Below are 16,406 nucleotides of genomic sequence, written 5' to 3'. Positions count from 1 at the left end.
GGCAGTCCCAGGATAACCCCTGACCTAGGCTGGGGAGGAGGAAGACTGTCAAGACGTAAAATAGGTCAAGAGTGCCGCTGGGACCCGGGCCTTGAAGAGACCCTGTGCGGCGGCCGGCGCCCCCTCCTCTCAGCCGACGCGAGGTGGGGGTCGGCCTGGTGTGGTGTGCTTGCCCGCACCTCCGGAGGCCGCCGGGGGCTCGGCGGGCGCGGGAGCTGCGCCGCAAGAGGAGCCCGCAGCCCGCAAGGTCGTGACGTGAGAGTCAAGACGGTCTGGTCTAATGGTTAGGGCTTTCGAGTCCAGTTTTGGTTTCACCTCGGGCCACCTGGGTGACCTTGGGCAAGTTTCTTAGCTTGAGCCCACCAGCTTCTAAATCCATGATGTGGGGAGAGTGGGGTGCTACCTAATGCACCTGGGCGTGCAAGAATGAACTAAGTGAAGCACTCCTGGCACACAGTAGGCGCTCAGTTACTGGCTAAGCTGATTAGGTGGAGGAGTTACAAGTTCCCGCTTTGGGGTTCGGAACACAGGTTCGAGCTCCGACTTTTCTCGTTCTTCACAAAGGAGGGGTGGTGGGAGGGTAGCAGGAGTCCCTGCCCTCCCCTCCCAGCCCCTCAACTACCAATAAACCTCGGAGAACCCGGAGAGTCCGTCCCGGGGCGCCTTCAGACGGCCCCGCTGCCGGAGCCTAGTAGGGTCTCCCGGCGCCTGCGGGGCGTCTCTTTCTCTCCAGCGGAAGAAAGATTTCTTCAGTGTATCTCCCTCCCTCTCGAGCCCCCGAGCTCGCTCGCTGCTGCCTCTGTGTCCCGGCGGCCGCGGAGAGCCGGGTCAAGCCGCCGGCAGGAGGGAAGAGTCAGCCCCGGGGTGTGCTAGCCCCTCCTGGCCCCGAGCAGGGAAGCGAGGAAGAGGTGGCGTGAAGCCCGCGGGAGGTGCGCAGCCCCGGGCGACCCGCCCGGCCCCTGCCTCATTTTGCCTGCCTTCTGGGCACCGCTCGGGTATTTCAGGTCCCGAGGCGCCGCCGGGTGTCGGTCCTCACCACCCTCCTTCCCTGGCCGTGCCCAAGGGGCCTAAGGTGGAGGGTCCGGGGTGGGGGGGCACCAGCGCCGCGCGGCGGGAGTGGGCGACGAGCGCAGGCCAGCGAGGTAAGGAGGGGCGCGTGGCGGGCGGGCCGGCTGCCACACGTGTGCGCGCCAGTGCGCGTGCTCTGAGGGGGCGTGGGCGGCCCGCCGGCGCTTTCTGCACCCGATCGCGGTCGAAGTCCCTTGTCCCCCTAGCATCCCTAAGTCCCCACGTCCCATTATCCCCCCTCCTCCAAATCCCACCCTCCCTGCTAATGATTTCCCAGTGCAGAAGCAGAGAGAAACCTGGAGAGACTGCGCTTTCTACTCCCCTCGCGCCCCCCTCCCGGCCCCCGCCCTTCCTGCTATAAATAATCTGGACTGGCGGGTCAGGCAAGTCACTCGGCCAGAAACCTGGACCCCGAGGTTTTCTTCTCTGGGAATAGGGGGCAAAGGGTGAGGAGGAGGAGGAGACAAATCGCTCGTGAGTAGTGAAGAAAAGCTTGCTTCTTGACCCCTAGAAAAGACCAGGCATCATTTTCTTCTTAAAAAAAAATAATACACACACACACACACACACACACACACACACACACACACACACATATATTTCCATGCCTTATTCTCCACGCTACGTACCCTCTCCACTCCCGGCCCCAAATCCAACCCATTGCTCAACACTCCTCCCATCGGTTTCTTCCCTCCCTCCACCTTCCACTCCCGCTCCCACCATTCCTGTTCCTTCCCTCACCTCCCCACCTCCGCCACACAACCCCCACTTCCAGCACCCAACTCGCCCCAGGCAGGGGATGCTCTGTGCCTTGGAAATAAAGTTCAGATTCCTTTCCCCGCCGCTTGCTGAGACCAGAAGTCGACTCCCAGGCACTCATTTTCCCCTAGCACTACACACCTGCTCTCCTTTAAATTCCTAATCTGGTTCTGCATATTTATGAGGAAACACACACACAGACACACACACACCCAAAATCCCACAACCCGCGAGGTGCGAAACCGCCTCCTGCCACTACCAAAACTTACCAGACACTCTAGTTGTTTTTGTCTTAACAAAAGGACAACAAAAATTTTTTACCGTGGGTCCTTCCGTAGGGTGACTTTTCTATATTATTCAAATACGTATATATTGTACATATATATTTATATATATATGTTTTCCCTTTAATTTTTTTTTTCCCCCTTTAACAAGAAAATCTTTTCGGTCCCAGGCAACCGCTGCTGCCCCTTTGATGTTTTGGTACACCGTGCGCATGCGCCTCACATTAGAATTACTGCACTGGGCAGACTAAGTTGGATCTCCTCTCTTCAGTGAAACCCTCAACCCATCCAAAACTAAAGGGATGTGGAGAGTCCGGAAAAAGGACTACTTTGGGATTTGGTCATTCCCCTTAATAATCGCCGCCGTCTGTGCGCAAAGGTAAGTGTGCCTAGCGTTTCTCTTTTTCCTTTTTCACTTTGAAGGGCTCTGTCTGCATACCTCTGTGAGCGAGGATCGGTAGTGAGGATCAGATAGCTACTGAAGCGCTGTGCCTGCTGTTTTATTGATGCCTGTTTATTGTCTTTTCTTTCTTTAGTGTCAATGACCCTAGTAATATGTCGCTGGTTAAAGAGACGGTGGATAGACTCCTGAAAGGTTATGATATTCGGCTGAGACCAGATTTTGGAGGTAATGGGGTTGCCTTGGTAATAAGAAACAGCCCAGCAGCTATTGCCTAAGCTGTCTTTTGAGCTTTGTGCGCTGTCTTTCCTCTCCCTTACTGTGGGTTGCATGTGGTGTATTGACTGAGTCTCTGTGTTACCATATTGAGAAAATGATCCAAATTTAAGCCTGTGTGTTACTCTCCAGCACTTAGGTGGTCTTTCAGAGATACCCTCTTAGCCTATACTGGAGACCGCTGTCTTCCAGCTTCACTGTTTAAATTCTTTGCTTCACCGCCTTTGTTTTGCTGAGATACAAACCTCTTAAGTTTAATTAATGTTGTGCCAGTGAACCTGGCTTCCTGAAGGCCACCAGGAACGTTTTTGAGGACAAGATATGCAGACAGTTGGTTGAGAAGTGGCATTAACCCCCTGTGCCCGCCTCCTTTGGAGGAGTTCAGGCCATGGTTTAAATTGGCTGCTTTCTGGATATTATCCAGTCCTGGAAGCCTCACTGCGGGGGACAGCTGGGATGGGGCTAGAGGGGACCTGTGGGGCTTGCAGGACAGGGAGGGTAGAGGGAGAAGGGCCAGAGATCTCTCTTGTTTCAGCCTTAGATACAATGATATGTCCATTTAATTTTACTCTAGACTCTAACAAATCTCAAAGAGTTAAAACCTGCACTGAAGGGGGTAGGGGGTGGGAAGAATAAGAAAGGGGTTTCAGTGCTTTATACAACATTTCCCTTGAGCTAGCCCAGCCGGATTCAGGTGCTTTTGTGGGTTGTGTGCATTCTTATGCTGAGACATCTGCATATGTAGAAGAGCTGGAATCCCTCACCCATTGGGGCACGTGCATGCCTGTTTAATAGAGCATTTCTCTCAGAGGACTACCTGCCACCCTTTTCTTAAATGAAAGGAGCAGAGATTTGAAGAATTTGAGGGTTAGAAGGGGGGAGGGATTTGGGGAGGACTGTCCCATGCCCATGCCCGGGGACTCTTGCTAAGAGTGCACGAAGTTCTGAAAAATCACGTGGCTGGTCCTTTTGGTTTTCAGGTCCCCCTGTGGCAGTGGGAATGAACATTGACATTGCCAGCATCGACATGGTTTCTGAAGTCAACATGGTGAGTGTTAAGGTTTATAGCTGTGTCTCCACAGACCTTCATTTGGGGACAGGAAGGAGAAAGGATCCGGCCAGTGGGGGTGGGGTGTGCGTGAGAATGTGTATGAAGTGGGGTGAAGGCACTGTTTTTGAGATTTCAGATTTGGCTGTTTCTGGTCCTTAAGGGTTTTTCCAATCTGATTTGAAATCCTGGGACCTGGCAAAGAGGGTGTAAAATGCATCACACACTCACCTGCAAAACATAGCCCCATGCAAGAGAACCCCGGCAGAAGTCATATTTCCTAAGGTTCAGTGAAAAAATCTGTTTTATCAAGTGATTTTTCTGAGTTTGGGGTATGCTTAGAGAAAGAGAGAAGAGGGGAGAAAGAGGGAGGGGTTTGATTTGACATTTCACCGAGATTGTAACCTGGGAACTAAACTGTAGCAGAGAGGCTTAGGAAATGACCCTCAGGTACTGATAGCCACTTGTTGCTTTGCAACATTATGTCTTTACAGCGGATGGCAAGCCCCATTCCCTGCCAATTGCTTACCTGGTCCTTTAACCCTTCTTGCTCACCAAAATAGAAAAAATAAAAATAAAAATTGACAAGCTTGTTTTCAAAACGCACACTCAGACCCATATATCATCTCTGGTCACTTCTGCAATGGTATTCAAATCGTGTGTGATTTATGGACAGCACCACTCCTTGCTTCCTCCTTGGACTTGGGGCAAGTGCTAAGAGAAAAACCCTCCGTCTTCCCCTTTGGGGAGCTCTTGGGGGGAGGGGAGGGTTTGCTTCATGCAGGAGCGCCCCCTGCTGCCCATGTTGGGGCACTGCAGACAGGACAATGTCAAGTGTCCCAGATACCCCTGTTTACTTGGGCCATTTCTCCAGCGACTTTTTCATCTTTGGAAAAGTCTCTCTAGAATGGCCACGTTTGAATGTAAGATGCCAGTGTTACCTTCAGTCCTGATAGCATACAGCACATTTCAGAAGAATGTGTTGCAGTGTAGTTCTGCCTGAAAATGGGGTGTACTATTAAAGAAGAGGGTCTAGTGTGTGAGATTTTAAGCAGAACAGTTCTAAGCCAGCCATCAGGACTCGACAGTTAAGACACTTATTAATTCACTCAAGAGAGCCAAATACTAGGTAGTGGATATGTTCTCAACATAGTATAAATGTTCATCACTCCAGAATTCAAATTATAGAGGAAGCCCAAATAACCAGCCCAACCTTCTACAATGTCCAAAGTTCAGTGGAAATCCTGAGCTATCACAAGCTTATGAAACATCTGTCATTACTTCAGAGAATATTCAACTCTTTCAATGATGTTCGTGACAACATTTATCTTGTTATAGTCTGATTATTGGGAAAGTTTTGTATGGTAACAGGATATAAACCCAGACTGCAGACACTGTTGGATGATTCAGAACCATGGACTTCCCACACATTGTAAGAATCTCCTGTGTACGTATAGAATATATCTTGGGAAACTATTTAACTCCTCATTTTGTGAGATTTTAGAGGTCTTTTATCAGTTTATATTTTGAATTGTACCATAAAATAGAAATGTCCTAATATGGATACCTGCCAAATCCTAGGTACTAGAATAGAAAGTGTGTGGCTGAAAAGAGATAATGGAAATCAAGTGTAGTTCTGTGTGTCTTGTCTTTTGAATTTTTATTTATGCTCTTTCCCCCACATTTTAATTTGTTACCTTCCTCTTCAGAACATTAGAAATGTGGGACTTTATGGAAAAATTAAGAAATATTTAAGAATCTAAAAAATTAAGAATCTAAAGAAACAATGATGTGGTTAGAAGTTGCTGCAGTAGAACTTGGATGTATAAGTTAGCTAAGAACTTAGACCTGTTATATCTCCAAATGGCTTAAGAGCAGTAGCATTTTTTTTAAGGTTTTTTTTTTTTTTTTTTCATTTTTCACCAGCATGTAGCATGTGGGAGAGGTATTAGAACTGGACATGATGCCAAGACCTGCTAGTCAAAATACAGACCCAGCTAAGGCACAGTGTCATCTCTTAAAGCTATTTACTGTTGCATCAAAGTCATGGGATGTTGAAAGTGCAAAAATAAATGTCAGGTTGTAAATAGGCCAGTACTGCAGCATTAATGATTAGAACCAAGTGTTAAAAATTCCATGCTAGATTCCTTTATTAGCCTACTGCTAATACACGTGGACTTGTCCAGACCCAGTTTTACTTGCTAAGAATTAACATTTCATGATTAACAGTCATAGTGACTTTAATCCTTCAAAGAAAAATTTTGTCACATAGGGTATTATTTTTTAAGTATGGTTATTTGATTTGAAGCAACAGATGGGAAATTTCATTCCTAATGTCTAAATAAAAGATGTTTATGGCATATTGCCCACTGTATACAAGTCTAAAAGGGTTAGTATCTTTTGATTGGATTCAGCTGTGAAAGAATGGTTGATTATTTAAGTGAAACCTCAAAATTGATTAACACACATGTTTCTGCCTCATTATCCTTTGTGGCCTGCAACCTCTGCTAATTGTAACTCTCTTTGATTATAGCAAATCTTCCTTTGAAGAATGGTAGGTACCAGATAATTTCCATTGTCATTGGCTCATTTGTACTGAAAGGAAAAAAGGCCCTTGTCAATGTGGTGTTCCTGGTAAAAGACAATAATAGAAAGACTTGAATACTAGTTTTGCTTCTGCTGCTCAGTCAACCTGAGGGAATTGACAGCTCGATGGAGCTTGATTTCTTCGCCTGTTGAAAAGGAATAATAGTCCCATTTTAAGTATTTCAGGTGACTACCAGAATTAATACAATGATCCAAGTGAAAGTATTGGTGTTCCATGAACATAGCTTATGTAGAAAGCTGAGGAGAGCCAGTATCCATCCCAGCTGCTGCCCTAAGTGTACTTGGGTTAATAATTTATATTACATGGTCTCAGTTTCCATATACTGGAAATAAGAGGGACGTGTCAAATTAACTTATAAGTCAAAGGCACATGTGTCTCTGCTTTGGTTTATGATAATAGCTCTGTAGGGTACAAAGGAATTTCAGGACTTGAAACCCAGCTTAAATGATAGAAAAATAAAGAATTCCTAAATGGAATGCAGCTGTGAGTTCTTGGGTGATCATGGTCTGTTACTCCTCCGTGTGATTCAGGTGACTGTTGACCCAGTGGAAGAACTTTGGAAGAGAACATGATCTCAATTAAATGTTCCTGAGCAGAAAGCTTGGCTTTAGCTTGAAACATTTTTAGATGTCTTGGTTAAATTGGCAGGAATCTTTTTGTTAAGATTCTTTGATGAAAATGCGTTTTAAGATCCAAAATTGGCTCTGAAGGATTATGGACTGAAATAGTTTTCTCTTCATTTAAAGCAGATTCTTCTCCATCTTGAAACAACACATTTGCCAACCAAAGAGTGAAGCAATATTTCACTTTTGAGGAAAGAATTCTAGTAAACACATATACAAATTACCTTTTTATGGAATGGTGAATGGCAAAAAGTGCTGCCTTTTTTTAAACAGATGTTTTCTTGCATCACCAGCTGCACAGTTTAAAATTCAGTTCGACACAAATTCTTATTTAGCAGCTACTATGATCTAGCCATGTGTTAGGCCTTAAGGACAGAGTAGTGAACATGAATGACTTGTTCCCTGACCTCATAAAACTTAATATCTGGTGTTTACTAATGTTAATTCTTCTGCAGGCTCCTGTTGTACTTAGGTTTAACATAAGTATTTTCTCTAAAAATTTTTATGAGTAGCCAGTTGAGTACTTAGTGGTCTCTATTTCCCATGCATTTCTTTATCCCTTGTTGATTTCACTGTTCACTTGTTATTTGATATTTGAAATTGCCTAATACATTACATAGGACTTCCCTGGTGGCTTAGAGGGTAAAGCATCTGCCGGTCATGTGGAAGACCCAGGTTCGATCCCTGGGTTGGGAAGATCCCCTGGAGAAGGAAATGGCAACCCACTCCAGTATTCTTGTCTGGAGAATCCCATGGACAGAGGGGTCTGGTGGGCTACAGTCCATGGGGTTGCAAAGAGTCGGACACGACTGAGTGACTACACACAATACGTTACATACATCTTCTGCCAACTTAATTTGTATATATAAAATACAGGCAGCCAAGGTTATGGGCTTGCCTGGTGGCTCTGTGGTAAAGAATCTGCCTGCCAATGCATGAGATGCAGGTTCCATCCCTGGATCAGGAAGATCCTCTGGAGGAGGACACGGCAACCCACTCCAGTATTCTTGCCTGGAGAACCCCATGGACAGAGGAGCCTGGCAGGCAGTCCATGGGGTCGCAAAAGAGTTGGACATGACTTAACGACTAAAACAACATGCTGAGGTTATGTTATCTCCATGTGGTTTTGCTCTTTATCCAATGATTGGTTGGTTGTTTGACTCAGTGAATGCCACAGATATTGGGTGAACTATTTGCTTTTAGAACAGTAAATCGTTATTATTCATTAGACACAGTATCATATCTGTGGAGAGAAAGAGCATAGAATTATAGTCCTCAGATTCAAGGCATGGTTTAAATTACTATTTTGATCAAGAAATGTGAAAAGAATTACAATGTAGGATCACTGAGTTCTTTGAAAGCAGAAATACACATATTAGGAATACAGAATTCTGAGGTATCACATAGAAATTTCAAGGTGAAAATGGGGCTTAGAAGTCTGTGGAAAATGTTCCAAGCAGAATGAATGTCATATAGGAGAAAAATCTGGAAAAATAAATGGGATTAAGGATTTGCAAGTAGCTTTAAATGGCTTGATTTGGGAGTGGGGGTGAGGAGGTGATAAGAGTTGGTATTGAGATCATAAGTGGTGATCAAGTTTTAAAGATCATTTTTGTCGCTTGCAGAGGAGTTTATAGTTTGTTCTAAAGGCCAAAGGGACCCGTGAAGGGATGTCACTGGGAGAATTGCTTGAACAAATTCTTAGTTAAGGAAGAAGCTTTTGAAGTGTGGAGGGTGGAGCAAGACCTAAGGCTGGGAGATGAGATGAAAATCCACTAAAAAAATCCAGAAAGAATTGGTGAATGGAGACAGGGACATAAAAGAGAAGATACAAAATTAGAGCATTTGTGAGGCAGAAGTGACAGGACTTGGAGAAAATCCTAAGATTCTGATGGGATCATTTATTGATATGGGGAGAGGTCAGCCAGGTTGCAGGTGGGATAGGGGATGAGGTGTGTGGGCAGATGAGTTCAATTTGAGAAATCCTGACTTTTCCCCACACATGGAATATCTAAATGGAGATTGGAAAATACAAGTCTAGAGCTTAGCAAGAAGTCATTACTATCCACATGAACTTGGACATTGTCAACATGTAAGTGGTGGTTATAACTGTATAAATAAATACAATTCAAAAGGGAAAGTGAGATAGCTACTAAGAATGGAGATCACTATATGGTAAGCACTATCGTTTAAGCAGTGGAATGCTGAAAAGGAGCCCATAAAGATTAATGAACAGCTAAGCAGCAGCCAGAGGGTTAGTCGGGGGACCTGCAGATAATGTCTTCAAAGCTGAGGCACAGGAGAGTTTAAAAAGGAAATGGTCATCTGTGTCACATGCCACCACGATCAATTGAAATAAGTTCTGAGACTCGTCTCCCTGACATAGTAATAGGAGCATGCTGGTAAATAGATCTAGAGGAGTTTGAGTATTTGAAGGCTATACCTTTGAAAAGTATGGATCTGAAGCTGAGTGAGGAGAGGGCAATTGCTAAAAAAAGTCATTTGTAGGAGGAGTAGCCCTAGAAGGAAGTAGGTTGCAGATATAAAACGGGAGGTGAGGTTGGTGGTGGAATGAGAAGTAAGGTGAAGGAGGTGTGAACACTCAACTGACCAGGCTTCATTCTGAATAAATCATGTCTTGAAGCTCTCCTGCCCAGTTTTAGCAAACTGTTGTTTTTTTGCCTTCTCTTGCTTAACCTTCTCTTCCCCCTCTCCTCTTCCTCCTGTGCAGTACCCAACATTTTCTACCATCACAACACTAATATAAGAAAACAATCACAGTTATTACTCATTTGAACCCTTAACTTGTGCAGGTATCCTCCTGGTGTATGTTACCTCATCCAATCCTATAAAAACAGTGATATGGCAACTGTCCACCTTTTTGTAAAAGAGGATTTGAGGCCCAGAGAGGTTAAGTGACTTATTCAAGGTCATCCAGCTAGCATATAATTGACTTTACCATCACTCAATCTTAGCCCTCTGATTGTACTGCAGTTTTAGGTGTGGCAGTTCAGTTCTGTTCAGTCGCTCAGTCGTGTCCGACTCTTTGCAGCACGCCAGGCCCCATGTCCATCACCAACTCCCGGAGTTCACTCAGACTCATGTCCATCGAGTCGGTGATGCCAACCAGCCATCATTAAAATAATATATATATATATATATTTTTTTCATTTCTCATGGACTCTGTTTTTTTGTAGTTGTTTGTTTTTATTCCTTTTTTTTTTTTTTCTTGGAAGCAGTGGTTGAGTCAGATAAACTAAGCCTATACAGGATGTTACTGTTACTCTTCAATTTCTCTACCTTGAAAGAAGTCTTAATTTCATTAAAATGATTTTTTCAAATAGGTACTTTATTCAGCATGTATTAAATATGAGCATTGGTTTCTGTCCTTGAGAAATTTATGCTTTATATCATGTCTATTGAACACAAGTATGTCATAATTTCTTTCCTTATGAATGTGTACTGTTAACTTGTCCAATAATTGTCGTGTTGCTCAAGTAGAATATGTCATATAACCATTAAGGCCAAAATTTGTCACAAAATGTTGACTGATAAAGTTCAAGAACTGTAAACCATGTCAGTGGTTTTATCTTTGGATGGACACTATGTAAAAATACCCTTCCCCTTTTTTTTCTTTTATTGTCAAGACCTCATTTTCAATTGAGTTTTTCCTTTGAGATCACATTTTTGTGATTTCTGATAAATTATGTCTACAAATAGTTCTCTTAAGAGTGGCTATTTTTCTTTTCTTCCTGAATCTTTACTCCATCTGTCCCACACAATACAGATGAGGTTCATTATAGAGATTACATTTCAAGAAAACTTATTCATCTATTTGTAATTAATTTCACAGGAAATAGGCAGTTTATAAATGATCTTCTTGCAGTTAACTCTTAGGGCAGGTCCTTTGCTGTCACTCTGTAGGACCCTAAACAGTGTTCTTGCTTGACTGTGACATGAAATAAAAATCTGACTATGAGCTTACTCTGCAAGAGAAGGAAGATGGAAATATCTCAAGTTGCATATTTTAGAAATATCTCAAAGTGTGCTTTAGCATGATTCCTCCCACCTCATGGTGAAATAGTCTTGGGAATTTCTGATTCAAACCAGGGCTCTGTAACAACCTAGAGGGGTGGGATGGGTGAGAGGTGGGAGGGAGGCTCAAGAGGGAGAGGACTCTATGTATGCCTGTGGCTGATTCATATTGCTGTATGGTGGAAACCAACACAGCATTGCAATCATCCTTCAATTAAAAGTAAATACATTTAAAAAATGTAAATCAGAGAAAGTATTTTACTTAACGTTGTGGGAGGAATACTGATGAATTTCAGGGTGGGGAGTTGGTTTGTTTTGTCCTAATTCATTCTGTAGCATTTATTTGTGATTGGTGCTCTTGGCATTTGGGGCCAGCTAATTCTGGCCAGCACACGCTCTGTTTGGGGCCATTGAGTAGTGGCTTTTGTACTAAATCGCCATTTTCATTTATGTTCAGTGGTACATTGGGACACAGTTAGTTTTAAAAGATCACCAACATGAAATGCAAAAATTATCCACATCCCTATCACTTCATTAAAGCTGTTTTAATTTGCCTATAACACCTTCTAATTCTTGTCTGTTTGCTTATTCATACGTTATACATTGCACTTATTTTGTAGTGAGAATTTTATAGTCTGCATTTTCACTTAACAGATCACATGTATTTTTATAGTTTTATTTTTTCTCCAAAAAAAGATACACACTTCAACCAGTAACAGTGTAGACTGATATATATTCTTGTATTCTTTTTTGGTGATCTTACAAACACGTATAAGCATATAAGTATATTGACATTTTCTTTCTTACTCATTGTGTATTATTTCAAAAAATAATTAAAAATACATTTTGTAGATTATTAGTCATAATTCTACCTATAGGTTATTTGAAAATAAGCATATAATTTCCTTTTTTGTGTGCTATTAACAATTACATGAAAATCACATATGAAATAGAGAAGTGGGTTAATGTATAAATGGAAATGTTAAAATTTTCTACATCACTTTGACTCTCATCTACAGATTACTGTGTTTCTAGCCTGATATTACTCAGTTGTTTTCCCAAATCAATTTACATTGTTGGATGACATTAAAAAATACTTTAAATAGTTAAAAGAAGAATGAGAAAGTAGATGGTAATGAGTTTTTAAGATACAACCCCCAAATTTACATGTTGCTTCCAGTCATACATTTTATTTGCAAAATATGTATTTTATGAAACAAAGAGGAAAATGGGTTTATGTTATTCTGTCCCTATTTATTTGGAAGAATATGCTGCTGCTGCTGCTGCTGCTGCTAAGTCGCTTCAGTCGTGTCCGACTCCATGCGACCCCATGGACTGCAGCCTACCAGGCTCCTCCATCCATGGGATTTTCCGGGCAACAGTACTGGAGTGGGGTGCCATTGCCTTCTCCCTTGGAAGAATATAGGCATGTCTCTAACCCATTGGCTCTTACTAGTGCTCATTTTGTAAACATTTTATTGACATTTTTACTGCCAAGTCTCATGTTCCTTGCTCTATAATTTGGCACCTACTGTCCACTTACCTGCCAAGAGGTCTTAACTTAGAAGTAATTATTTGGGCAATTAAAGATGAAATAACTTTTCTCCTAACACAATAGCCAGAACTAAAGTAATGAAAATTTTAAGGTGAATCTATGTGTATCTTAGAAAAGTGATACATGAATAAGCCATGGAGAAATATTAGAGCTATTGAGCTATGCAGATGTAGGGGCATTATCTGCATCTTCAGTGCCTAGCATAGTGTCTGACAGTAGATGCTCAACAAATATGGGGTTGTTGGAGGGGGTAGTTGAAAGACTGTAGTATATCAGCTACCAGAAAATACTTATCTCGTGCTACTCAACCAGCTCCTTGCCAGTTCAACCATTTTGTGTAAGGATATGAAATCATTCTTACATTGGACCTAAGGCTCACTCTAGAGACAAGAGTGATCTTAATTGCCTGAAGAAGGAGGTGAGGGTTGATGTAGACAAGAGTGTTTCAGATGGAGGGAGAGAAGAGTGATGTATCCCTGTGGTACAGGAATCGAAGGTTGAGATCCAGGTTTTTACAGTGATTCTCAGGCTTTTTTGTGCAACAGAATCACCTGAGTCTTACATTAATATTTGTGTTTTCAGGGCACATGCCCAAAGTCTATTCAGTAGATCTGGGATGGAGTTCAGGAGTTCACATGCTTAACAGCTCTCTGTATGACTGACACAAGTACTGTCTGAGGGCTGATGTTTGAGGAACACTAGTTTTATAGTCAGAGAAGGCAATGGCTCCCCACTCCAGTACTCTTGCCTGGAGAATCCCATGGATGGAGGAGCCTGGTGAGCCGCAGTCCATGGGTCACTAAGAGTCGGACATGACTGAGTGACTTCACTTTCACTTTTCACTTTCGTGCATTGGAGAAGGAAATGGCAACCCACTCCAGTGCTGTTGCCTGGAGAATCCCAGGGACGGGGGAGCCTGGTGGGCTGCCGTCTATGGGGTCGCACAGAGTCGGACATGACTGAAGTGACTTAGCAGCAGCAGCAGTTTTATAGTGAAGGTGGAAACTCTTGCAATCTCAACGAAGGAATTTGAAAACAGAACTAGTGTCTAGTTATAACATGGGTTTTTGTGATGGTAAAGATCCAAGTGGTCAGAGTAGGTGAGATTTGTAGAAGACTTGATGAAAGAGGGATATCTGGGCTGAACAAGAAGGATTAGTGTAATCTAAATGGATGGAAAATAGGGAGAACAGTCTTGTGGGAGGAGATAGTGTGGGGAGGAGAGAGTGTGAAGAAAGCTATTACATGTTAGCAATAATAATATTGAAAAAATAAACAGTGCATATAACTATCCCACTTAATGTTCACTATTGTCTCATGAACCAGATAATAGTATCATCATCTTCTTCTATAAGTGTAGAGACAAGGACTAGAGGGATTGTATAATTTCTAAGATCACACAGCGAATATAAGTGTATAGAAATGGTAGGGTACACATGTAAGGTATGACTACATATGGTGAAGCTTAATTGCATCAGACCGTGCCAGCTTTGCAGAGGAGACACTGAAATTTCTTGAATAGTTGCTATGAATGATGAGTCTTAAGCACCTTCACAAGGAATGAAAGCAGGGGTCACTTATTAAGGATGAGAATGAGAGCATTAAAAAACATTTTCCAGATCTGATTTTCATTTTTATAAAATGCCCTTTGGAACCTTCTTACTAATTTTTTGACACAAATGATGATAATAATCATCAGTTCTATATTTAAATATAGTTCTATATTTTAAAAGGTCAAACACAATTTGTGAAATGAGGGGAGGGATTAGCACCTAGCTATAAGTTCTTAATAGTTATGTCAGTTTAAAGAGGTTTAGAAAATATCAGAAAGATTGATATTTTAATATACATTCTAGGATAGTATTCTTTGACTATTCTTTCTTGTTTAAAAAGTTAGCTATTTGATTGGTACTGGTTAGTATTAGTAGTATTACACATTTACATGTAGGCAAAATGTCATTGAAGTAGCTTCCTATAAATTATTTATGGCTTGAACTATGTGCTTAAACTTAAGGTCTCAGTGATTAACCATCTTGAGTTTGGTTCTCTACAGATCAGTAATTTAGTGCCTAATTGATAAGAGGCTTTTTAGTTCCTCTTCACTTTCTGCCACAACGGTGGTGTCATCTGCATATATGAGGTTATTGATATTTCTCCCAGCAATCTTGATTCCAGCTTGTGCTTCTTCCAGCCAGCGTTTCTCATGATGTACTCTGCATAGAAGTTAAATACGCAGGGTGACAATATACAGCCTTGACATACTCCTTTTCCTATTTGGAACCAGTCTGTTGTTCCATGTCCAGTTCTAACTATTACTTCCTGACCTGCATAAAAGTTTCTCAAGAGGCAGGTCAGGTGGTCTGGTATTCCCATCTCTTTCAGAATTTTCCACAGTTTTATTGTGATCCACACAGTTAAAGTCTTTGGCATAGTCAATAAAGTAGAAATAGATGTTTTTCTGGAACTCTCTTGCTTTTTCCATGATCCAGAGGATGTTGGCAATTTGATCTCTGGTTCCTCTGCCTTTTCTAAAACCAGCTTGAACATCTGGAAGTTCATGGTTCACATATTGCTGAAGCCTAGCTTGGAGAATTTTGAGCATTACTTTACTAGAGTGTGAGATGAGTGCAATTGTGCAGTAGTTTGAGCATTCTTTGCATTGCCTTTCTTTGGGATTGGAATGAAAACTGATCTGTTCCAGTCCTGTGGGCACTGTTGAGTTTTCCAAATTTGCTGGCATATTGAATGCAGCACTTTCACAGCATCATCTTTCAGGATTTGAAATAGCTCCACTGGAATTCCGCCACCTCCACTCCACTAGCTTTGTTCGTAGTGATGCTTTCTAAGGCCCACTTGACTTCACATTCCAGGATGTCTGGCTCTAGGTGAGCGATCACACCATCGTGATTATCTTGGTCATGAAAGTGAAAGAGGAGAGTGAAAACAGTTGGGTTAAAGCTCAGAAAACTAAGATCGTGGCATCCGGTCCCATCACTTCATGGCAAATAGATGGGGAAACAGTGTCAGACTTTATTTTGGGGGGCTCCAAAATCACTGCAGATGGTGACTGCAGCCATGAAATTAAAAGACTCTTACTCCTTGGAAGGAAAGTTATGACCAACCTAGATAGCATATTCAAAAGCAGAGACATTACTTTGCCAACAAAGGTCTGTCTAGTCAAGGCTATGATTTTTCCAATAGTCATGTATGGATGTGAGAGTTGGACTGTGAAGAAAGCTGAGTGCCGAAGAGTTGATGCTTTTGAACTGTGGTGTTGGAGAAGACTCTTGAGAGTCCCTTGGACTGCAAGGAGATCCAACCAGGCCATCCTAAAGGAGATCAGTCCTGGGTGTTCATTGGAAGGACTGATGCTAAAGCTGAAACTCCAGTACTTTGGCCACCTCATGGGAAGAGTTGACTCATTGGAAAAGACTCTGATGCTGGGAGAGATTAGGGGCAGGAGGAGAAGGGGACGACAGAGGATGAGATGGCTGGATGGCATCACTGACTCAGTGGACATGAGTTTGGGTGAACTCCGGGAGTTGGTGATGGACAGGGAGGCCTGGTGTGCTGCAATTCATGGGATCGCAAAGAGTTGGACATGACTGAGCAACTGAACTGAATTGAACTGGACTTATCTAAGAGCATCAAATTAGTAAATTTTTTAATAGTTTATCTACTGACTTTTACATGTCTTTCTTTTAACTAATCTCTAAAAGTTGCTTTTTATTCTGCTGTGTGTTTTTTTTT

At 42.5% G+C, this 16,406-nt stretch overlaps 1 protein-coding gene across 3 annotated transcripts in view; it reads left to right on the top strand.

Annotated features, from left to right (window-relative positions):
• The first annotated feature begins 1,727 nt into the window (after positions 1-1,727).
• The window catches only part of GABRB2 (gamma-aminobutyric acid type A receptor subunit beta2), a 293,693-nt gene continuing 279,014 nt past the window's right edge, over positions 1,728-16,406 (top strand). The window contains exons 1-4 of one of the 3 annotated variants that reach the window (NM_001192760.2): positions 2,414-2,490; positions 2,648-2,685; positions 3,409-3,436; positions 3,721-3,835. In NM_001192760.2, the coding sequence (NP_001179689.2) occupies positions 2,414-2,490; positions 2,648-2,685; positions 3,409-3,436; positions 3,721-3,835 (258 nt within the window). Of the gene's footprint in view, positions 2,491-2,647; positions 2,740-3,408; positions 3,437-3,720; positions 3,836-16,406 lie in introns of all 3 variants that reach the window. The other 2 variants (XM_024994535.2, XM_024994536.2) reach the window with 2 other exon arrangements.

The sequence above is a fragment of the Bos taurus genome, chromosome 7 (assembly GCF_002263795.3).
Source record: "Bos taurus isolate L1 Dominette 01449 registration number 42190680 breed Hereford chromosome 7, ARS-UCD2.0, whole genome shotgun sequence".
Classification (NCBI taxonomy): Eukaryota; Metazoa; Chordata; class Mammalia; order Artiodactyla; family Bovidae; genus Bos; species Bos taurus.
The sequence above is the reverse complement of the archived record's forward strand: the minus strand, read 5'-3'. Positions and strand labels throughout refer to the sequence as shown.